This window comes from Vitis vinifera, chromosome 18, assembly GCF_030704535.1.
Source record: "Vitis vinifera cultivar Pinot Noir 40024 chromosome 18, ASM3070453v1".
Taxonomy (NCBI): domain Eukaryota; kingdom Viridiplantae; phylum Streptophyta; class Magnoliopsida; order Vitales; family Vitaceae; genus Vitis; species Vitis vinifera.
Window position 1 is genome coordinate 4,072,527 of NC_081822.1, and position 25,205 is coordinate 4,097,731.

Below are 25,205 nucleotides of genomic sequence, written 5' to 3' on the forward strand. Positions count from 1 at the left end.
CAAGAACTACTGTTCAACAAAAAGCTGATACATCTTAACTGCTTGATTATGTTCAGATCATCAAGCTTATTAAAATATATCCTTTGCAGACTTAATTTTCACTTACATGTGAGCTAATTGTAAGGTAAAATAAGAAACCTTTACCTTGCATCTGGATATGGCTTAAAGTGAAAAGCAGCACCGCAACAAGATGATCCATGAACCTAGCCGCAAATGCGGCCAGATGCATTCATGTTTGTCTTTAAGTTTCTCAATAAATTAAGCCCACCAATGATCAGCCAAGAGGACTACTGCAGTGATGACTACGCATTCACGTAATTTTCTAATAAAAATAAATATTTTATGTGACATCAAGAGGGTTATTTTGTTGATAAGATTGAAATGATGCCTACATATGATAACCTTTTGACCATAGCAACTATATATTTTGGCTTCTAACTCTATATAACTGACTTTGGTCAAAGGGATGTTTGGATAATAAAAATGGATTATAGATGAAAACTCCATAAACTATATTCTCATTTTGGTTAAAAAATATTTCAATTAGGGTCTTCCAAATTAACATATATTAAAACAAATCAAAGTTTCAAAAGTCTAGAATATGATAAATATGTTATAATAAAATCATTCAAGAATAATGATTAATATTCAAATAAGAAGAGATCAACTATTTTTGGTATTAAAATATTGTTGCACACATGTCGCGGAGTACGAGATATTGCCATGTTCGTCAAAGGCTCAAAGGCATTTCAAGATCAGATGGAGACTTTATTGTAGCATTTTTCATGAACAGATAATATAAAAAGTAGATTAAGTTTCTGGGTTTTGGTTTATTTGATCCTAACCTCTCTTGTAGGGATGATCTGATTGTACGACTACTTCACGCCAGCTTTCCTGTTTCATTGGGACATCATCTCTTAGGAGGGGATTTACTTCAAGGATGGTGCATTGTCATGCCTCAACCCGATAAATATTGAGTTTACAGTTTGGTTTCTGCTCTCAATTCTCTCTTGGTTTCTTCTTGATCGTTCTAGACTTGATGCCTGCTCTGATTTTCCAACCACATGTACTCCAAGTAACACCTCTCCCTCTCAGGCTAAATGTTTTGCTCTGCAAACAAAGCAAAACTCCGAAGGAGATGATCACTTGCTTACACCAATAATTAGGCTATTAATGTCAACTTTGTTCGACCTAACTGGTGGTTCTAACTGGTTTTGTTGGTATAAGATTAAATACTTATACAAAAAATATATTTTTGGGCTGCTGGAACTTATTTTATTGATTGAAGAATGCTGAATTTATACATGAACTTGTAACTTAAATGACATTAGAATAGCAGAAAATCAAGCTACTAGATGATGAACAACTACTTCCTATAAAATAGAAATCAAATCTTGACCAAATAAAAATAAGAAAATATCTAGATGTTGCAGATTTTGTGCAAGACTCCAGCTGCAATATTCAAAATTCAAATTCCAGCAAATACTAAGTCAAAATTCAACACTCCTCCTTGACTTCGTAGATGCAAACTCCAAGTCTTGCACGTAGACACTCAAACCAAACTTCGAAAGGGGTCTGCTTCTTTAACACTTTTGTTGGCAATATGTTCAGAAAATATACTGCTCTACTTGCAGTTTTAGCCCAAAATTGTTTGCATTCCATTTCAAGGATGGCATTTTTTGAGATCCACCAAACATTGTTTGCATTCCATTTCAAGGATGGCATTTTTTGAGATCCACCAACATCAGTATGCACCAGTTGCAGTTTTTGGGTTGCTCTCCAGGATATTTTCTTTGGAAAGGGAAGTTTAGTTTGCTTCCCATATTGACAAGTAGCACATATAGGAAGATCTTTTTCTAAGTCAGGAAGTCCTTCAACTATTTGATTTTTCTTCATGTAGAGCACATCATCATGATGAAAGTGCTCGACCCTTCTGTCCCAAAACATTGTTGTGCTATCTTGTTGTAAAATAGCAGTATGCTCATCTTCCAGTAAATTCAAGGCAAAACTTTTGCCCTTCATTTTTATGTTGAACACCTCTTTGCCTTCAGCATCCTTGATAATGCAATTCCTATCTTCAAAATAAACTTTAAATTCTTCCTCAACGAGCTGTCCAACACTGAGTAAGTTTTGGTCAATGTCAGGCACAAACAAAACATCATAAATGAGTTTCAAACCTGTTTGGCTTTCGATAGCAACCGTTCCTTTGCCCTTCACTGGAATATACTCACCATTTCCAATTCTGACTTTGGAAATAGTTGTTCTATCAAGTTCTCTAAAGAGATCTTGATTATTTGTCATGTGATTTGTACAACCACTATCCACAAGCCAGCTTTCAGAGGTGCTTTTATTAGCAAAACACGTTGCTGCAAACAATTGCTCCTCCTGGCAATAGTCAACTGCTGCACTAGTTTCTTCCTGTTGTTGATTTTTGCAAATCCTCTCCACATGTCCTTGTTTACCACACTTGTTGCATTTCACATCTGGTCTCCACCAACATTTTTGTGGAGAATGATTTGTCTTCTTGCAATGAGGACAAGGTGGAAAAACTCCATTTTTCTGGTTGTTGCTGCATGGCTTGTTGTTGTTCATCTTTCCATTTTTATGGCCTGCATTTTTCTGCATTCTTGCTTGAAATGCTCCTTCTGTAGTATCTCCTTGTCTCATGAGTCTTCTTTGTTCCACAGCCTCCAAGGAATGTAATAATTCTGTCAAGCTAATAGTTGACAGATCTTTTGAATTCTCCAAAGAGGAAATTGTAGCTTCATATTTCTCAGGAAGTGTAACCAATATCTTTTGAACAATCTTCTCATTGGAAAATTCTTTTCCAAGCAGCCTAACTTTGTCTGCTATTGAAAGAAGTTGTGCAGCATAGTCTTTAACAGCATCAGACTCCCTCATTTTCTTCATTTCAAATTCTCGAATCAAGTTCATCACCTGCATGTTCTTGATTCTTTCATCTCCTTTGTATTCCTCCTTGAGATACTCCCAAATTTCTGCAGCTGAATCAATTTTCATGATTTTGATGAAAATTGATGGTGAAACTGCAGCAAACAAGCAAGCTTTCGCTTTAGCCTTTCTTGTCCTTCTTTCTTTATGCAACTTCATTTGAGCCACAGTTGGATTGGCTCCCAGGGGAGGAACTTCATAATTTTCTTCAACTGCTTCCCAAACATCAAGTGCTTGTAGATGAACTGTCATTCTAACAGCCCAAGTTTCATAATTGTCTCCATCAAGAATTGATGGTGCAACTGTGAGACTTGACTCTTCCATTGCTATATGATTTTAGAAGGTGTTTGGGTTCTCACCTCACTGGCCCCTCAAGATAACTATGGCTCTGATACCACTTTGTTGGTATAAGATTAAATACTTATACAAAAAATATATTTTTGGGCTGCTGGAACTTATTTTATTGATTGAAGAATGCTGAATTTATACATGAACTTGTAACTTAAATGACATTAGAATAGCAGAAAATCAAGCTACTAGATGATGAACAACTACTTCCTATAAAATAGAAATCAAATCTTGACCAAATAAAAATAAGAAAATATCTAGATGTTGCAGATTTTGTGCAAGACTCCAGCTGCAATATTCAAAATTCAAATTCCAGCAAATACTAAGTCAAAATTCAACAGGTTTGAATGCCAATTCCTTTCAGGCTTTCAGAACTTATATAAGCAAGAGCTCTAGGTTCCTTTCGCCTTCAAGATGGCTCTGCACTTTCTAGGCCTTAACCATCCAACCCTCCTTTCCATGCCTCTTTTGATTCATCTGGGTTGGTTTCAATTCTCTTGACTAACCCTGCAGTCAGTTGAACGGAGTTCCATATTAATTGTTATGTTAGTAGCTTTGATTCTTTATGAATTCCAGATACATACAGCGTCTTGAGATGATAGCTAATGGCCCTGATGGTTTGTTTGTACAAAATAATAATATTCTTTTTGGTTGAGTGCAGTTTAGAAATAAACATTCCTTTCTTTCAGTCTCATGGTTATCTTTCTGTTTTTCCATGCATTACAAGTAATTAATAGTCCTCATCTTTGATGGGTCATTCAGCTAATGAGGGTCCAGAAACAAAGAAATTGTCGTCTGAAGCCCGTCATCATCAATCAGCCGCACACAGAACTTGCCATACATTCCAGGGTCGGAGTTGCCCATAGCCAACACCTCTTCAAGGAATTCAAAGCCACTGAAGAATACGTTTTTGGCAGATGATTCTTTTTGTCCTTTCAAGGATCAACCTAAGTCTCAAAAGTTCATATCCTATTTATCCTGGCTATTTTAACCATTCTTGAATAGAGAGGCTACAACCTAAGTTCATAGGGGATCTCACTGCAGGACTCAACATTGCAATCTCTGCATTCCTCAGGTAGATTAGATAATTAAAAGCAGTTTAAATAACAAGAAAGAAATCCCACATATTTTCTGTTGAATTCAAATAATTCACTAACTGAAAAAACAGGATATCAGGTATGTCAAACTTGCAAATTTGGATCCTCGGTATAGACTGTATTATGCAAGTTCCATGCTACTAATGGGCACCTTACTCTTCTTGGGATTTTGTTCTGATAATTTACTCTTCCTATTCTAAACTTTTACAGACGCCAACCTTGTACCACTATTGGTTTATGCCTTCATAGGCAATTTAAAGACTCAACTATATGACCGGTTTGTTATGTTGTATCTCTCGTTGGGAACTCAAATTCAGGAAGAGCAATTGACCCACAAAAAATGCAGCTGAGTTTTGGTGGCTTGCATTGGCAGATACATTTTTTGCTGGACCACCCAAGCCACACTTGGGTTTCTAAGGCAATCAACACATGCATCTGTAAGTGCTTTGCTCAGCAGTACTCGGCCTCCTTTCTGCAATCCCTGCAATAGCAGTAGGGCTCATACAGAGGAAGGAAGGGACTGAGAGTGAGAGTGAGAGCCTCCTTTATATGACCTTAGGTTTTCTTTATATTATTGTTCCAGCCCTTTTAAAGGCCTCCAGATTTCAGTTTTCTATGATAAAACAATGGTGGTTTGTCTTAGTTCTCAGATTGGATCAATTTCTTATCCCATGCTGCTACTCCTGGTTTTATGCATGATCTGCCATGAAAATTGCCTTCCAACAGCTCAAAGGTCTTCTTGGCATCCAGAAGTGCATAAAGAAAACTGATTATTTCTGTAATGCGCTCAGCATGGGGCTCAGTTTATCATGAAGTAATCTCTCTTTCCATTCTTTTCCTTTTTAACAGAAGTTACTGAATCTCATGTCCAACATTTTTGCAGTGAAACTGGCAGACTCTAGTCACCAGGGCGAGCTTTTGGGGTTTCCTTCTATTTGCAAAGTACACTATAAGAGTCTCTAATTTCGACCACTGTACACAAAATTTCTGTAGGAGTGGTAAAGGATCAGGATATCTGCTACCTTAAAAGTCTTATTTGTCTAGTATATGTGATTGGCCTAATTGCCTTGAATATGTTCTCACCTATTGTTATAGTAGGTTTCCATATCCTTTGCCAAAATCCTCCTACAAAGTTACAAGGCCATGGAGTGCAATTCTTGGGAGGCTCCCTGGAACAACTGTTACAGGAACATCCAACGATATCTAGAGGCAACCAATAAGACTCCAGGCTTTGTTAAGTGTGAGAATTGATTCTGCAAATACTTTTCCAATTTTAACTTCATCAAGGAAGGTTGCGGATCCTTTTAGCCTTCCTGGTAACTACCATCAAATCTTGTAATTTTCTCAATGAACTTTTGAAACTGAAAGAAAGAAACCAACAGTATCTAGGCAATTTCAAAGAATCATCTGTTGAAATTGGATCTTTCAAGGGCCTTGATTCCAAGGTTTGGTTTTAGGACGATTTGATTCAAACTTATCTGAAAGATATGTAGAGTTTGTGCCTGAGTTAGTGCTGGTCCCACTTGTGAATCTTTTTGACCAAAGAAGCACCAAGCAGTTGAGAATTGAAAAAATATAGATGAGATTCCAATCCCACTAAGATGAAGTGGAACTTTGCAAAAATATTATAGATGAGATGAGAATCGAACAAGATCAAGTGGAATTTCATTTTTGTTTTTCTGTCAGTGAGCAACAAAATAAGAAGGTGGGATAGTTAGAACAATATGGATGTGCTGTTTCCATGGTTTAGAGGCTTGGTACTTGAAAACCAGTAGAATGGACACACCCCTGCTCCACCACCTAAGTTGAGTTCACCATTTCTGAAATTTTCTTTTAATTCCTTGCAGGATATTGAGATGGCTGACTGATGAGGGAATAAAAGTTGAAACCAGCAAACCTACCAAGAGCATAGTTTTTTGTCTAGTAAGCAAATTATTTTACTAATTTCCCAGATCCCAGTTTTTTATGAGCAATCATGTTGTGTTAGTCCATGCTTAAACCCATGTCGCTTCACATCTGTGGCAATTGTAATCGACAGACACCGGTGGCATCCTTGCTTTGGGAATTACACAGAAGTCTTCTGAGGAATACACCTATACTAAAGTCACAGTATGTTATGAAATCTACTTCATAAAAAAACATCATATACTCTTTTAGAAATAATTCATGCTACTATATATGGTACCTGACTAGAGATTACCTGAATGGAAGTCCCCATTTTGATGTGCAGTTAGTTCCGGCAAATCCTGCGCCAAGTGGTTATTGACAAGTTACATACATCCAAGTTTGCAGATACGATACGGCCGCATCGTATCTGCAAACTTGGATGCATGTAGCTTGTCAATCACCACTTGCCCAGGATTTGCCAGAACCAACTGCACATCAACTACGGGACTTCCATTCAGGTGATCTCTAGGCAGGTACTATACATGGTAGCGTGAATTAGTTCCAAAAGAGTACATAATGTGATGCTGTCACGTTAAATTTTTCTGTAAGGTAGATTTCGTAACATATATTATGATCCTTGAACAGGAAAAAAGGAAACCCTTGTCTCTCAATTTTGTATGCAATGAAGTAATTTCAGTATGCATTTGGATCTATCTACCTGCCAAAATTGAAGTGTGATACTCTCTCAATTTTTCTACTCTTTTAATTTGTTCCTCTCTATTTTACTCTACCACTCCCTGTTACTTTTGATTTATATATGTTTTTAAAGTCTAAGATTTAAAAAAATAAAAAATAAAAAATTGTTAACTCAAATTTATTTATTTTTTTTTTAAAAAAAATACAACATAAGCGTATACTTTTGGCATAATTTTTTTAAATTTTAGTATAAAACTTTCTATTTTAAAAAAACAAAAAAAATATATATTGAAACTAGACCCAATTATTGTTCTCTTTTTGTTTCTACCTTTAGTAATCAAATTTTGTTTTAAAAATTATACTAGTCTAAGGGGAGTTTGTCCTTATTTGAATAATGGTACTAAAGAATTCCTCTAGGTTTAAAAAATAGCTTGATACGAGAATTTGGAAATCATTGGCTTTTGGTGTTTTAAGTGTTTCCTAAGGTTATGTTTGATTCTGAATGAGTAAAGGGAAAATATGAGAAGATTTAGAAAGGAAAATTAGAAGAACAAAAAATGTAATAAAAAATAATTAAACTTAATAAATTATTTTTATATACTTTTTCAAACTCGTTCCACTAACTTTCTTCTATTATATAAATATTAAAAAATTTAAAAATAAATATAAAGTTTTAACTAAATTTAATTATGTTTGATTTTCTTTTATATTTTTCATAATGAGGTAAAACATGATAAAATTATTTTTCTTTAATTTTTTTTTCTTAATATTTTATATGGATCAAATATAGTCTAAGTGTTTGTTTAGATGTAAAGAGTATATATATTTTTTCTTAAGATAAATAAATTTTATCTAAAAATAGAATATTTTATAAGAAATAATACTTTTTTCCCCCTAAAATAAATTCTAAAATTTGAGATAATAATTTTTTTTTTATATCTCAAAATCTTTAATTTTTTTTAATAAAAGTCTTTAATAATTTTTATATATAAATGTTATTGGGGTTGCAATTTTGATTGGTTTGTCGGGTTGATGACTAACATAAGTCTAACCGAAATTAAGAAATAACCAACTCGAGCTCAACCCAATCCCAATATTGTTTTTTAATGCTTGATGTTCAATTCGGGTTATTCAAATTAGAATCGAGTTGATCTATTTAGATTCGGGTTAATCAGGTTGACTTCAAGTTGCTCGGGTTACATAATTTAAAATCCAACTACAATATATTTTTAAAAAACTTTTTTAATATATTTCTATGAAAATTTAAATGGTAAATGAAACAAAATCTCAAGATATCAATGAAAGAACAAACATAAATTTATATATTTTAAAAATAAAAAATATATCATATAATATAATTTGATATTTTTCATAAAAATGGAAAAAGAAAATAAATATTATTATTTAAGACAATATGTATCATAAATATTCTAAAATAGTAAATTAGGTTTAAGTTAGACTCCGATTATTCAAAACTTAGCTCAAACTCAACTCAAATTGAGTTCAAGATGAAAATTTTAACTCAAATCCAACTTAAGCATTAAAAAATGATTACTCGAGTTGTCCATAACATCAGTTCAATTCAGATTGGGTTAGGTTGTATCAAACCACTCAAGTTGCACCTCTATATCTTATATTATATTAGATTTTTATTTTAAAGATGAAAAAGTTGGTGGTGTATCCAAACAAATATTATTTAATATTTTTTGTTTTCTATAATTTTTGTTTATTTTTAAATTTTAAAAAGGGACTAGCATTTTTGTTATAAGATATGAGATTCTGTACCACTATGATAACTTGTGGATGATCATCCATAAATATCTCTTATAACTCCCTATAAAAGGGAGAAATCCCTAATGAAATTCAAGTGAGTTTTCCCGTGCATTCTATTCTCTTCCTACATTCTAATTTCTCTTTCTTATTTTCTTCTCCTTCTACTTTATAATTTTATAACACATTATCAGTACAAATAGTCTCTACAAAAGAAATATAGAGATTTTTCTCTATTCAAAGAAACTTTATCTCTTCTTTCTCACATAAAGGTATGTGATAAACTTATATCATGATTTTCTATTTTATTACCTTTTGATCTCTATTTTCATATATTTTATTTGAATACATAAATATGTATAATCCCTATAACTAGAAGTTATGGGGTAAATTATAAATTATATAGTACATTCATAACCAGAAGTTATGAAAAATATGTACAATCCCTATAATCATAAATTATAAATTATAAGGTAAATTCATAACCAGAAGTTATGAAAAATATGTACAATCCCTATAATTATAAATTATATGGTAAATTCATAACCAGAAGTTATGAAAAATATGTACAATCCCTATAATCATAAATCATAAATTATGGGGTAAATTCATAACCAATAATCATGAAAAATATGTACAATCCTTATAATCATAAATTATAAATTATAAGGTAAATTCATAACCAGAAATTATGAAAAATATGTGCAATCCGTATAACCAAAAGTTATAGGAAAAATTATAAAATTACAAATACATGACCAGAACTTATGTATATGATCCTTAATTATTTATTTTTAATTATACGGTATAACTAGAAGTTATACCAAACAATATTATAGTCAGGAGCTATAAAATAAATAAATAAATAAATGTTCATAACCTGAAATTATGTACAAATCTACATAATGAAAGTTCATAACCCGAAGCTATGCTCAAATCTACCCAATGAATAGTTCATAACTTGAAGCTATATACAAATTTATATAAAAAACAGTTCATAGCCTAAGTTATGTACAAATTTAAATATTTTCTTGTTTTGACAAAATAATCATGGTTTGAAGCTATGAAAGATATTAACTTTTAATTTCTTTAATTTCTTTTAATTTTATTGTGAAACTAGAAGTTATACATAAATAGTTCATAACCTGAAGCTATGTACAAATTTGAATATTTTCTTGTTTTAACAAAATAATCATAACTCAAAGTTATGAAAAATATTGGATTTAATTTTTATTTCGCACTCATTTATTTTTCACAACAGGAATTATGGAAAATAATTTTTATTAACAATTGTTTCATAACCAAAAGTCATGCATACAATTTCTAATTCTCTTGTATAACCAGAAGTTATTTAAAACAAAATTGTTAATGAATCTTGGAGCTATGATCAAATAAGGAAATCATGCATCCTTGCAGGATTGTGCAAAAACACTGATTTTCCTTTATCATCATCTCCATGAAGGTTTAACAAAAATGAGCTTTTGATGAGAAATCACTAGTCTCGTCTAACTAGATTTGAATCATTCCCTGAAGCGAATGCAATATTGTCCCAAACTCGTGGACGATGACGAGGACATGGTCATGGTCGTGGAAGAAATCCCTGATACCATGGTTCTTATATAAATGATTTACCAAATTCTCATAAAATGAAAGTTTTATTGCACCACTAGAAGTGGAATAATATTGAGGTAAAACAAGAAAATGGGAAGTGTTTACAAGACAAACCTCCTAAGAACCATGAGAATAAGTGTTATAGATGTGGTATGAAGGGGCATTGGTCGCGTACCTGTCGTACGCCCAAACATTTGGTCGACCTTTACCAAACATCAATAAAAGAAAATGAAGTTGAAATGAACAACTTTGTACCTAGAAGATATATAATTTTTTTAATTTTATTATATAACCAGAAGTTATATAAATATTATTATTCATAACCCGAAGTTATGAAAGTAAGAAAATTAATATTCTTTGTGCTAATCAAAGGTTATGCCAAAGTTGTTAATATGTACTTTCTTATAGCTAGAAGCTATAGAGAACGAAATTGTTAACTAACAATTTTGTACAACTTTATGAAATTTATATAACCAAAAGTTATAATGAAATATATTATAGTCTGAAGCTATAATAACAAGCATATAGATAATATCTACATATTATCAAAGGATTAATTTTTTTGTATATCAAGTTATATAAGTAGGTAAGTGTTTGATAGTTTTTATAAACTTCTATTATTAGAAGTTATACTGTCATTAGTAGAAAAATTTACATATATTATTGCATGTTGCCACATATGGTATTTTTATTAATGCAATAATTTCATTATCAAAAATAATTTTGAAATTACAATAGGTTCAACTATTGTTCTCAATATATTATGTTATATCTTTACATATATGTTTAGATGGATTTATAGTATTTCAATTAAAGTTTTGAGACAACAAGATGTTTTAAATCATGATATGTTCTCTTGAAATTTTGATTTATGAATTAATTTTTGCACATTAATTTAGATCATAATAATATTCTGAATAAAATTATTGGTCTATCACTACAATTAGTTTGGTTATTGAAATATTTCCTTGTTATTTCATGTATAAATTGCTCCACACTTATAAAATCAAATGTGAGATTATTTAAGAAATATATAACTTTAAATTATCTTTTCATATTTGTTTTATTGTGTTGTATAAGCTCTCATTGCTTTTACGCAAGTTATTAAGTTAAGTCATCATCGATGACTAATATTTTTCCATTGATTTTAACTCTTTCTTTATGATAATATTTATTCAATTCTGTAAAGACAAAGTCTTTATGACAATGTTTTATAACTTGTTACTTTGATGAAACCCTTGTCTCATTAATTGCACAACATTGATGACAAACAATGTCAATACTATATTAAGTGATAGAAACCAAATTAAAGGCTCCAGAAGAGTTTATACTATGTCACTAGTAGTATTTGATTCTATGTGAATGACACTTTATATGATGATAGATCCAGAAGAATCTTTTAAGACCAACTTGGTTCCCTGAGGTAAAGGGTCATATGGATGTACATTACAAAACCAGAAGTTTTTAATTAGTGACTAGTCTACCTATACACTTAAAAGGTAGAATGACATGTTGTGCAAATTATCATTTTAATGAGACAATTTTCTCGTCGTTAGGGGGAGAAGAGCCAGTTCCAGAAGAACAATGTGAAATTATTTGGAATGGATTGACTTTGACTCATCTTGATCCTCATACAAATCAATGTGAACTAGAAGTTCAAAGGATCATTCATTTGCAAAATCTTGCAAATCAACTACAAGATGCATTCATACAAAGAAAGTGACAAAGTCATATATCCGAGCTGCAAATACTCCAGCATGGATTGATGTCCCTATAGGACAGTTAACAAATAAATCTAAGATACGCCTGAAGCGTGGTAGACCTGTCGGCTCAAAGGATGTAACTCCCCAGAAGAGGAGAACCCAAGAAAAACTTGGCACTTTAAAAAAGGTCATCAAAATGATTGATCAGTTTAAAATTGATAAATCTATAGCCCTAAAAGAGGCACAAATAATGCAGAAAGCCCTGAAGAGGCACATATTAAACAAAAAGCCCTTGAAGAGGCACATATTAAGCAAGAAGCCCCTGAAGAGGCACATATTAAACAAAAAGCCCCTGAAAATGCATAGGTACCTGAAAATTGTGAGATCTCAATAAGTTATGTATACATGAGAGAAAAATGGGATCAAAATAATATTATTTTCACTTCCCAAGTGGCCTCCATAAGGAATGATGAAGATCCTGAACCACGAAATGTGGAAGAATGCCAACATATAAATGATTGGCCAAATGGAAAGAAGTTATACAGACAAAGTTAAACTCATTAACAAAATGAGAAGTTTTTGGACCTGTAGTTTAAACACCTAAAGATGTAAAGCCTGTTGAGTACAAATGGGTATTTGTACGAAAAATAAATGAGAATAATGAGATCATAAAATATAAAGTGTGATTAGTAGTACAAGTTTTCTTGTAGAAACCTGGTATTGACTATGAGGAAACATTCTCTCCCGTCATGGGCGCAATCACATATAATTTCTTAATTAGCTTGGCAGTCCCAAAAGGACTAGATATGTGTCTCATGAATGTTATTACAATATATTTATATGGATCCATGTATAATGATATATATATGAAAATCCTTGAAGGATTTAAATTGCTTAAAGCAAATAGTACAAAGCCTCGTAGCATGTACTTAATCAAGTTACAACAATCCTTGTATGGATACAAGCAATTTGGACGCATGTGGTACAATCGCCTTAGCGAATACTTGCTAAAAGAAGGGTATATGAATAACCCTATATGCCCATGCATTTTCATTAAGAAATCAGAAACCGAATTTGCAATTATTGTAGTGTATGTTGATGACTTAAATCTTGTTAGAACTCCTGAAGAGCTCACAAGAACAACAAATTACTTTAAGAAGGAATTTGAGATGAAAGATCTTGGAAAAACAAAATTTTGTCTCGGCCTACAGATCGAGCATTTTCCAAATGAAGTTTTAGTACATCAATCAACATATATTAAGAAAGTTTTGAAACATTTTTATATGGATAAAGTTCATCCTTTAAGTTCTTCAATGGTTGTTCAATCACTTAATGTGAAAAATGACCCATTTTGTCATTGTGAAAAATGATAAAGAATTACTTGGTCATGATGTACCATATCTTAGTGCTATTGGTGCATTCATATATCTTGCCAATTGTATACGTCCAAACATTACTTTTTTTGTCAATTTATTAGCAAGATATAGTTCCACTCCAACTTGAAGATATTGGAATAGTATCAAACATATATTGCATTATTTTCACGGAACTACTGATATGAGTTTATTTTATTCAAGGGAATCAAAGCAACAATTGCTTGGATATGCAGATGCAGAATATCTTTCAGATTCATATAAATAAATTCTTGCAATTCATGAAGCAAGTCATGAATGTGTATGGCTAAGGTCAATGATCCAACATATTCAAGAAACATGTGGACTACCTTCCATCAAAGGCAATGCAACCAAGTTACATGAAGATAATGTTGTTTGTATTGCGCAAATTAAATGAGGATTCATAAAAGGTGACAAAACTAAGCATATTTCCCTAAATTCTTTTATACTCATGATCTCCGAAAGAAATGTGAGATCGATATTCAGTAGATTCGATCATGCAATAATTTAGCATTTGAAATGTTGAAGAAATCATGATCATGTTTACATGAGGGGGAGATTGATAATATGAATATGCTGCACTCTTTTTTCCTTCATCCAGTTTTTGTCCCATTGGGTTTTACTGGTAAGGTTTTTAACGAGACAGTTGTAAGTAATCCAAAAGAATATTGTACTCTTTTTTCGTTTTTTCCCATGGGGTTTTTCTTAGTAAGGTTTTAATGAGGCATATTCTTATGATCATCCAAAGGGGAGTGTTATAAAATATGAGATTTTGTACCACTATGGTAACTTGTAGATGATCATCCATAAATATCTATTGTAACTCCCTATAAAAGGGAAGGATCCCTAATGAAATTCAAGTGAGTTTTTCCGTGCATTCTATTCTCTTCTTACATTCTAATTTCTCTTTTTTATTTTCTTCTCCTTCCACTTTATAATTTTATAACAAGTTTTAATATTTAAATAATGAAAATTTTTAAGTATTAAAAGTGATTTCTAGTATCGTTACCAAATGGGACTTTAATATCTTGGACAGCAATGAACGCCACGCGACTAACAAAAGATTTGCGTTTTGTCTTCCAAATTATGTTCGCTTTTTGTAACTTCCACACACATAATCCTGTGAGACTGAGTCACCCAAGATATGCTTTCATCTTCACATAAATTATAAATATAGATGTGAGAGTATGAATTAAGGCAAAAATGGGGCATCTTCCAGCAATCCGGCATCTCATCAGTCATCTCCACATGTCTCCAAGGCTCTCCTCATCATCACCAACCACAAGATCCTCTTTACAACCGCTCTTTTCCATCCCTACTTTTCAAAAACTATATTCCTTCTTCCCTCCCTCTCTTAAACCCTACCACACTCACTCCAAAACCCTAGTACCCCATCTCCACCTCACCCCCAATGGTAAGTTGGTAGCCGCTCCCTCTCGCTGTACCTTTAATTCATACCTACACAGGCGGAGCCCTATCTTGACTTGTTTAAATTATCATTGCAGATACTACGCTGGTTCTGAAGAAAGATGAGCGGTTGGGGTCGCGTTCCGTTAATCAGGAGCATATTGAGGGCACTAGCACGACCACAATTGCAGCCATTGTGACTTCATTGGGGGGTCCTCCTAGTGCCGTGGGAATTGTCCGGTTATCGGGACCAGAAGCAGTGGCCATCGTTGCCCGTGTATTCCGTCCCGCTCGGAGGAACAAAGGCAAGACTTTGGGTTCGGGTTCGGGTTCGTGGCGGCCCACCAGTCATGTGGTGGAGTACGGTGTCGTTTTGGACCACCACGGGAATGTGGTGGACGAGGTATAACCAATTTCAATTTCCACCATTGTTCTGATAATTGTCATTTTTTGAACTGAATGCAAAGCAAAAGACTTGGGGTTAATTTTATTCTAATGGGGGTTCATTCTGATTTTGAAATTATAGTTTAGGTTTCTAATTGTTTGAGCTCCAAATGGGCAATGGTCAAAATGTATTTTCTTGGATATTTTGCATAAGCTCTAAACTCGTTCTTTGTTCTGTAATTAAGAGAAGTGGGGATTTCATTTTTCTGTTCCTTTTCTAGGTTTTGGTTCTACTGGTTTTGTCGGTGTTATTCTCACTCTGGAATTTCAGTTTGATGCTTCTTATTGATCAAGTCTCCCGTGGGCAAAATGCATCTGATTATAGAGTTTCTTTAAACTATGAAATAAAGTTGGTCCATATCTAGTACTTCTGTTTATAATTTGAGGAAGGGCATGTATGCGTATTTAATGGGTGTTTGTGAATCTCTTCCTTTCCTAGGTTCTAGCCATACCAATGTTGGCCCCAAGATCCTACACTCGTGAAGATGTGGTTGAGCTTCAGTGTCATGGCAGTGAAGTGTGTTTACGCCGTGTGTTGAGAGCTTGCTTGGAATCTGGGGCAAGGCTTGCAGAACCAGGTTAGCTTTTTTATAGTATCTTCTAGTAACAGAATTAGTTTTTGTATTCAAAATGCAAAGAAGAGGCATCTTTCACCTAGTAACGAAGGGCTTGAACCAAGATTTCCAGATGGATGGGGTGGGGTATTAGTATATCTGACATATACTTTAAATGTGGGAATTTGTCCTCTAAAAAAGGAAATATTGAATGAATTGATCGTAAATTATGAGATTTTGCTATTTCTTTACCTTCTAGAGAAGAGACTAATCGTAGGGAAAATGGAATATCCACAGTTAAAATTTTGTGAGAAGTTCAAACTTCAATGAGAGAGTACCATCATTATGAGAAGATTTGAAGTAAGATTTAAGATCATGACTGGAAAATTTTACACAAGATTAAGTTCTAAGCATCAGTATTGGGTAAACATCTATATGGGAACTTGATTTTTTAGGATCTTATGGTAGGATTTCTTAGGATCTTGAAATTCCATCGCCAATTATGGGTGGAAAGGCCTGGTTTGGACTGGAAACCAAGTTTTTTGAGATTTTTGTAGAAAAGTTCAATGGACAGGTGGAAGGTAGGGTTTTGGAAAGAGGTAGAGACTTCTCCTGCTGGATAAGGAGAGGTTCTCTCTTGACTGTTAGAAGTTATGGAAGTTTATTGCAATAACAAAGTTGAAGAACCTTTCTGCAAAGTTTGGATGGAAGGGGGAAGGGTGTACTGTCTAGAGTTGTGAGGTAATGGTGCAGGATGCTTTCTCCAATGTACCCTGTACACTGGGAAAGCAAAAAGATTTTTGTTGGTGTTCCCAAATGGGAATTTAAAGGAGGGTGTATTACTCCTGCCAAGAAGCTTCATAGCTTGGGGGTATTCTATCCTTCCTAGATGAGTGACCTTTATTTATATATTTAATTTTTTAGGAGGCTCCCCAGCTATGATGGGAAGGCTTATTCATATGAGAAGGGATCCTCAAAAGTGGTGGAGAAGAAGGCATGGAGTGTGGATTCAGCTAGGTGAGAAAGAGGTGAATCAGAGAGTGGAGTCCATGTGGTGTTACATAGTGGGTAGATGGGGGGAATTCTCTAACTAAGCTTTAGGGTTATCTGCATTAGTATGTGGGCCTTCCAAAATTGGCAACTAGAGAGTGGATGTGTGCCGATCTTCGCATAGGGGTGTCCTCATCTTATTTGAATTTGGAGAGGTCCTTGATTTAGAGATGACTCTTAGAAGAGTGCCATGACGCTTTAAAGGCAAAGTGTTGTCTTTGGATAGATGGGCCCTAAAGGTGGGGTGCTTCCAATCAGGGTTTTATGTGAAAGAAGTTTGGTTGAGATTACTGGGGCTACCTGTGCATCTGTGGAACAGAGAGCTATTTAGAAGAGTGAGAGATGCTCTGTGGTTGTGGATGAGGACACTGCTTTGAGGCAGAATCTTCAATGGGAAAGGATCTTTGGTGAAGTCTGATGGGAGGAAAGTTCTGGGTGCAATGTAGTTGGTGGTGAGATTTTTCTATTTGCTGTCTAGCTGTGTTGGGAAATTCCACCATGGTTGTCAAAGGTTGTTTTCAAAGTAGGCAGCAGGGGCATGAATGTTTGGGAAGATGGGGTACATGAGCTACACTCTAGAGAGTAAGTGGGGGAAAGGAAGATGCCAGTGAAAAGGAGAGTTGTGGACATGTCCCAAGCTGAGGAAAAGAAATCTAAAAAGGTTGCTGAAATGCTTCAGGAAGAATCTGAGAAACTTGGTTTAAATGTGACACACAAGCCCATGGCTCACTGTGCAAACAAGGGAAAGGAAAGTGGGGTGGGCGGTAAGTTTTAGTAGGTTGGTTGGAGGGTGTGAAGAGTTATCAACAGTTGGGGGCCCAATCTGTTTCTGGAGTGGCTGGCTGTGTGGGACAAAATAAGAAGGCCTTTCTTTGTGTTATAAAAGAAGAGACCTCATTTTACAAAGTGATTAGGGAGGCTGCTTGGGCCTGACGCCTGTTGAATGTCAGGATGTAAGCCTAAGTGGCGATTGGTGTTTTCCTCATTCAGGATTGCTTAAGTGTGCCTTATTTGATTAGAGAAACTTTCTTAGGGTGCCATGGTGCTTTTATGGGGAAAAAACCGAAGAAGGTTTTGATGGTGGTCCCTTTGTGTGTGTTTTTGTCATTATGGAAGGGGAGAAATTGGAGATCACTTCAAAGCAAAGTCAGACCAGGCGCTCAAATCCATGTTTTTTGTAATCCTTTGTTGCAAGTTAGGAGGTATCTAGATGGGGATTCTATGTCCATGATAGATTTTATAGATTTGTTGGGGGGCTATGTAAGGGGGGCTTTTGGTTTTTTGTTGCCCCTTCTTTTTTTTCTTTTTTTTTTTCTTTTTTGCTTGCCACTTGGCATCCTTTCTATACATCTTGAGTACATTGTTGCACTTTATTGAGTATTTTGAGAGCCTATGATGGGTCAATACTATGGTTCTCGTATGTAATTTGTCTTTGTGAACTCAAGGTTGTCAAATTTTATGCATATTTGTGGATTTTTCGTACGATTTATGATATTGGTCATATGATGAGTCTTAAGCATGCAGATAATTCTTAGAACCAGCTGAAAGATAAGGAATGCGTATACAAGAATGTCTAATACCTGAAATAATGAAGTTGCCTTTTGTAAGTGTATAAAATGTTATCTAATACTTAGTCTGATATAGATGTTTATGTTGAATCACCTTTGTTTTATCTTTTTTCCAGGCGAGTTCACCCTTCGTGCTTTTCTTAATGGTCGATTAGATCTCTCCCAAGCTGAAAATGTGGGAAAACTAATTTCAGCCAAGTCCATTGCTGCTGCAGATGCAGCACTTGCAGGAATTCAGGTATGTATTCTTTCCTGGAATCTAATTTATGCTGCTAAGTGCTTTATTTCTTGAACTAACCATAGACCTCTGAACACCTGTTGTTATTTTAACTATGTATGTTGTACCTTGTAGTAGGATAAACAGCCATGGATAACACAATTTCTATGACAGGGAGGTTTCTCATCTTTGGTTAGATCACTTAGAATACAGTGCATCGAGTTGCTTACTGAAATTGAAGCTCGATTAGATTTTGATGACGAGATGCCACCATTGGACTTGAATCTCATTATGGATAAAATACATTCCATGTCACAAGATGTGGAGAATGCATTGGAGACTGCCAATTATGACCAGCTACTGCAATCTGGACTACAGGTGGTAAAGAGATTATGTAATACTCTTCCTTGCATGTGTAAAAGATGTTAATTTCTTCATTCATCACATTCTCTAGGAAGAAGCTGATTCTATGCACTGCATTGACTCCCTCACTCTTATGTGGTGCGATTCATGTTTTGTTATTCAACTTTTTAATCTTGGAGGCTTGTTCAACAAAATTTCTCTTATGGGGCCCAGTAATAATGATTCACTTAGTTCCTTCTATAACCTTTCCTCGACCATCACAGCCATGACATCCCTCCTTAGAGTCCTATTTCTATAAATGTGCTAAAACTGCTACATAGTCTCCTGAATAAATATGAATGTGCTGATTGGGTTTGAACTTCAAAACCTTAGACATGGCAGGTATTTTCTATTGTATCTTCTGGTAGATTTTGTATTTCCAAGTTCAACCCATATAGATGGAAATATCTTTTCAATTGGTATCATTTCATATATGCTATTTGAACTGCCAATGTGGTTATGTCGGTAACATCCTGCTTCCTGTATAGTGCAAATATGAACTAAGTGGGTTCTTTTCATTTGCAGATAGCAATTATTGGTCGTCCAAATGTTGGGAAGTCCAGCCTTCTTAATGCATGGAGCAAAGTATGTTGTAACGAGTTATTTTTTGGTGCTTATTTTTATACTGTTCATGCTTGCTTGATAACTTGAGGAGTTATAATGCATCATTGGCTATGTATTGGAAAATTTTAAAATTATAATATCTCCAACTTTGAGTATTCATTTTAATTGTGCACTCCTAGAAAAAATGTTAATGCACAAGAGTGCTGTGCTGGAGTTAATAAGTTGCTCTGTGTATTGATGCAAATTCCATGTTATGTCAGCATCAGATACACGACTTTTGTAGAACCTTGTCCACCAAACCACCATACAGAATTACAGCTCTTATGCTAGCATAAGTCATTATATCATTGTATAAGGCAATTCATATGTCATAACTCGTAAGTAGATTTGTCATGAAAACTAAAATTGTTTTTAGAAAGGGAAAATCTAGTACCTGATTCTGCTAGATCTTCCTTCAATTAAAATTGACTAGGGGCCAATAATGATGTGTATGGGGATTGGATTGTTAATTAATAGGCATCTCTAACTAGGAAACCTGTCCCAAAATGTACCTGATTGGGGTTTTGTTACCTCAATATCATGAAAGCGGTTTTGCATATCATATCTTTTCTTGATCTATGGCATTTTAGGAGAAAATAATTGTTGGATGTTTTTAATTTAGCATAAATTGTTTTTACTGTTATCTTTATATCATTATACTTTGAAATAGTTCATTTTTTTAAAATATTGCAAATATTAGGATGTTTGATTTAATTTAATATTAATTGTGATCTTTCTAGCATTTGCCAACCTGCCTAATCATGATTGACCAGAGCAATTTGAATTTGGAGTTGACCTATAACCTGGCCCAACCTACCTAAGTTGCAGGCTTGCCCTTGTCGCATTATGATTTGTACCATGACATCATATTGAACACAATATTTTCTTTGTAGCGTGCAGAGTGAGAGAGCAATAGTTACAGAGATAGCTGGAACCACACGGGATGTGGTGGAAGCCAGTGTTTCCATTCATGGCATCCCTGTCACCCTCCTTGATACAGCAGGTATTAGGGAAACAGATGACATTGTGGAGAAGATTGGTAAGGCTATCCTTTCTGCAAAAAATTAACACCTATAACTCTTTAAGTTGATATTCTGAAAGGGAGTTGAGAAACCAAGTTATTGTAATTAAAATTTTCTGTTTTTGATTAGGATTTGAGAGAATTTATATGTCTCCATATTTAAGTTACCAATGTTTGTTTACATGTTATCTGAAACTAAAATAGATTAATCCACTCCATTGAACATCTGAACAAATTGACAATTTATTTCTTGTTTGTACAATTGCAGCATTTGGAAAACTTGAATTTGTTTTGAAACTATCAGGATTAAAATTGATGCAAAGTTTCATATAAAACCCTAGATTAAATAGATTGTTATCAAAGCATGCCTTGGTGAAATAACTCCCATGGATATTCCAAGTTTGGCCTTTTTGTTTGAAATCTTTTAACACATGCAAATAATGGAAACTAAAAATAAAAGCTAATGATTTTATGAAGATGTATCGTAATAACATTCTTCCTGCTTTCCTATCCCTTAGATAAAAGTGATATAGATGCGGCCCAGTCACCATCTATTAACTTACCCACACCTAGGTCAATTGGCTACTTCTTGCCTAGTTAGCTAACTATGTGGTATCCTGTGCATATAACTTGTTTGATTTCCAATCACAAAGCTAATAGACTGATAATCAAGCATTCTGAAAGTATGATCACAAGCTGATAATTATGTTGAGTGTAAAATGCATTGATTATGTTTGTATATGTACTAGGATTCATTACCTGTTAGTTTATCTTGCTATATCAATGATGTCTCTTGATTTCTTTGATAATTCTTTAACAGGTGTAGAGAGATCCGAAGCAGTTGCTATCAGTGCAGATGTCATTATCATGACGATAAGTGCATTAGACGGGTGGACATCACAAGATACCAAACTTTTTAACAGGATTATATCCAATAAGGTTTCACAAGCTATCCATTTTCTCTCTCTCTCAACTTTAATACCTAAGTTTCATTTTTCTTTTTTTCTTGTTCTTTTTTTTTATAAGAATTAAGTTTATTTTGCTTATGAACTTATTGCTTTGTGATGGTTTGCTTTCCTCTCCCTCTATCTGTGTTTGTGCGCGCTTGCATGTGTGTTATATATATCATGTATATTTTTATAGCTAATACATCAGAATCTTGAAAAGAATTTCTAGACCAAATTTCCATGTGTTTTTTGGGTTATACTAGTTCACTTTCTAGACCAAATCGGACTCAGGTTACAGAAGGATTTAAAAGATTCATAGAATGCTCTTAGTGAACAAAGGTCACACATGGAAGTTTTTAAGTTTTTATTAGATTTATTGGATGGTTTTGGAGGAAGATTTCTCATCATTCTTTGTACTTTTTCATGACAATGAAATGTTTGTTTTGGACCAAAAGAGGTCATTCTATCAATACCACCCCAACCTTAGATGATAGGTTGGTATCAACAAATTGATCCCACACAATTAGTAACATCAACATTCATTTACAGGCATGTCGTCATTATTGTTTTCCTCCATAGCTTAATTTTGCGATTCTATTAAAGGACAAATTAAACTGTCTGTGGGAGCTTACAATTTCTTTCGGTTTTTTGGCAATACAGAAATTCGTTGAATCTTCTACTCCAGTGATCCTTGTAGTCAACAAAATAGATTGTGCTCCATCTGCATGCACCGAATTGTTTATGGAGGGAAACTCTTTCAGTAAGCACATTTTCACTTGTGCAGTCACCGGCCAAGGAATATCAGACTTGGAGTCAGCAATAATAGAGATTGTTGGTCTCAACAAGATTCCTGCAGGGGGGCGCAGATGGACTGTAAACCAGGTATACTTCCCATGAATGTGAATTGAGACTTTTTTTTTCCAGTCCAACTGTTTCCTTCTCCCAATGGCCATGACTCCCTGCATTATCAAGTCTATTCATTACTGTGGGGTTTTCTGTCAAAACTTCCGGTTGATAAGCTTCTAAGAAATTTAATTCCGTGAGTAGATTGCATACAATGTATTTTTAAGGGACTCAAATGACATACTACAGATGTTAAACCATCTGAATGAGCCTTCCAAGATACAATACTTCTCTTTACTTATCAAAAAAAAAAAAGATATAAGTTTGTACCATGATCAAAATGATGCTGGCATAGCATACTATCAACTTAAATACCAGATTGCTCATATCATTAATATATGTTTGGGAATATCAAGCATCACGTTTGGGTCCTCAACTAGATCTAGGCCACCTAAGCTGCACCTTAATGTTTGGGTCCTCAACTACATCTGGACCCCTAAGCTGCACCCTAATATTGAGTCCAGTCAAGGAGGTATTCTCCAAAGTGATGTTCTGGATGTGCATGGGTTAGAAGGCCATGATATGGTTCATGTTAGGGGGAATATACATCAGTACACGAAATACATCATGCTAAGGAGTCGCATTCACCAAAATCTTGCATGAGGCAATGTATCCTGCTCTAACATGTATCCAGTTTGTAATAATATTTTTGAACAAAATGATCTGATTGTTTGGAAAAAATGAACTTAAAATAATTAGAATGGTTCGAGGTTTGATTGGATTGATTTATGTGTAATTTATTGATGAATTATCAGAGACAATGTGAACAACTTGTTCGGACCAAGGAAGCTCTTGCAAGGTTGATATCCTCTATAGAGGAGGAAATGCCTCTTGACTTCTGGACAATTGATTTGAGGGAAGCCGCATTGGCCCTTGGCCAGATAAGTGGAGAAGATATCTCTGAAGAAGTTTTGACCAACATCTTTGGCAAGTTCTGTATTGGTAAGTAGACATTGATTGACAATTTGTGCACGACACTTAGTCAATTATTTTATATAAATTGCAAGATCCTGTCTGTATATTACTTTCGAGGGTTGATTTTGGCAGTATGACTTTCTCCCGCAGACCCTTTTTTTCCTGCTCAAAGCAAAGCCCCTGATTTATGTAGATTTAAAACCATGTTGACAAAATATTGATACAGGAGAATTTCTTTTCCAGATGAAGCGTCTTTGGCATCTGTTCTTCCATGTAAACTCTAGATGTATGATGAACTTAAATGCAGTAAAAAACTGTCTAATCGAATAGTGTATGGCAAGTTTCTGTTGCATGGTTGCACTGAGCTTTTCAACTGGTTTTTCTTGCCCCCCACAACTAATAGTGCCGTATCCATCAATCCGGCTGCTCTGTAAGTCATTGCCATATTCTTGTATTCAGGAGTGGAAATGGTACTGACTAGAAGATTTGAGTGCCAGTTAGAGGTGAGTTACATAGATTCAGTTGGTACCCCACCCACTGAATGACCAGGGCTTGGCATCGTTCCTAAAATGTAAGAATCCTCTTTCGTCCTCAGGTGCCTCAACCACTTGACATATTGGTGTTAATAAAAGCAGAATAGAAACAAAAAGAAAATTTTACATACCCTCCCTCTCAAAACAAAAGGAGTGCCTTAAGCTGTTGACGTGTAAGGCATTTTATCTCCATCTCCATCTCACTCTCGATATTGGGTCTCTCTCTCTCTCTCTCTCTCTCTCTATTATCAGATTATTTAATAATAATGATTTGTATAGATAGCTGTAGATTATTGAAGTTAGCTACTTGGCATTACACTATTTGAAGCCATTGGAGAGTGGAGAGCGAGAATCGAATCGTATCATATCATTTTATATTGAAGTGGTGCTGGGGGAATCTTTACATGGTTGTCCCTTATTCCTTCAATGCTTCCTCATACCTAAAAATAACCTTTGGGCGGCAACGAGCAATTAATGCTAAGAAACATTAGAGGTTGTAGACATCGGAGGGGGACGGCTAGGAAAACAAATCTTTATATTGATTCCCCTGTCAAAAATAGAACTGCGTAGCTCTCTCCCAAGCAAAATGCAGTTCAACTTTAGAAGAAAATCGAAGGGAGACGAATTGAACAAGCGGAAGAAAGACAAGGAAAGAGAGAAAGAGAAACGGAAAAGAGAAGAAAATGAAAGAAAGGAAAAGAAGGAGAAACAGGAGAAGGAGAGGAGGAAACAAGTGCAGGAAGGAGAGACGAGAAAGAGAAAGTGAAACCGAGGGAACAGAGAAGGAAGGATATATAGGGAGAAGAAAAGAAAAAAAGAGCACAAAGTCGAAAAGAAAAAACATAACTTGCTCATTTGCTTTGGATGTTGTGGGGATGCATGAGGAATAAGAGTTGTGATGATGAGATCCAAACGCCTTATTTCTATATCACATGAGCATCTTTTAAGTTCTTTGTTGTATGTTTCTTGAAATGTCTGGTTATGTGTGTTCGAGCCCAAACATTTTTCTACTAATGACATTATCATTGGTCTAGTAACATCTGGTCCCTGCCCAACTTCACACCGAAAGGCAAGGAAAGGAAAATATACAATGTGCCCACCATTGTTATTATGCTGTACTCTTGATTTCCATACCATGGATGGAGACCGGGATGATGGTGGCTTCATAAGATAGTAAAAATAAGTC

At 34.6% G+C, this 25,205-nt stretch overlaps 1 protein-coding gene across 1 annotated transcript; it reads left to right on the forward strand.

Moving 5' to 3' along the window:
• Nucleotides 1-14,483: 14,483 nt before the first annotated feature.
• On the forward strand, nt 14,484-23,728 carry LOC100242149 (uncharacterized). The gene is made up of 10 exons (XM_002285773.5): nt 14,484-14,869; nt 14,961-15,265; nt 15,746-15,884; nt 18,595-18,716; nt 18,870-19,073; nt 19,623-19,682; nt 20,601-20,739; nt 21,542-21,660; nt 22,329-22,550; nt 23,327-23,728. Exons 1-10 carry the CDS (start codon nt 14,659-14,661, stop codon nt 23,519-23,521), a joined length of 1,716 nt encoding a protein of 571 aa, XP_002285809.1. The 5' UTR covers nt 14,484-14,658; the 3' UTR covers nt 23,522-23,728.
• The last annotated feature ends 1,477 nt before the right edge of the window (nt 23,729-25,205 follow it).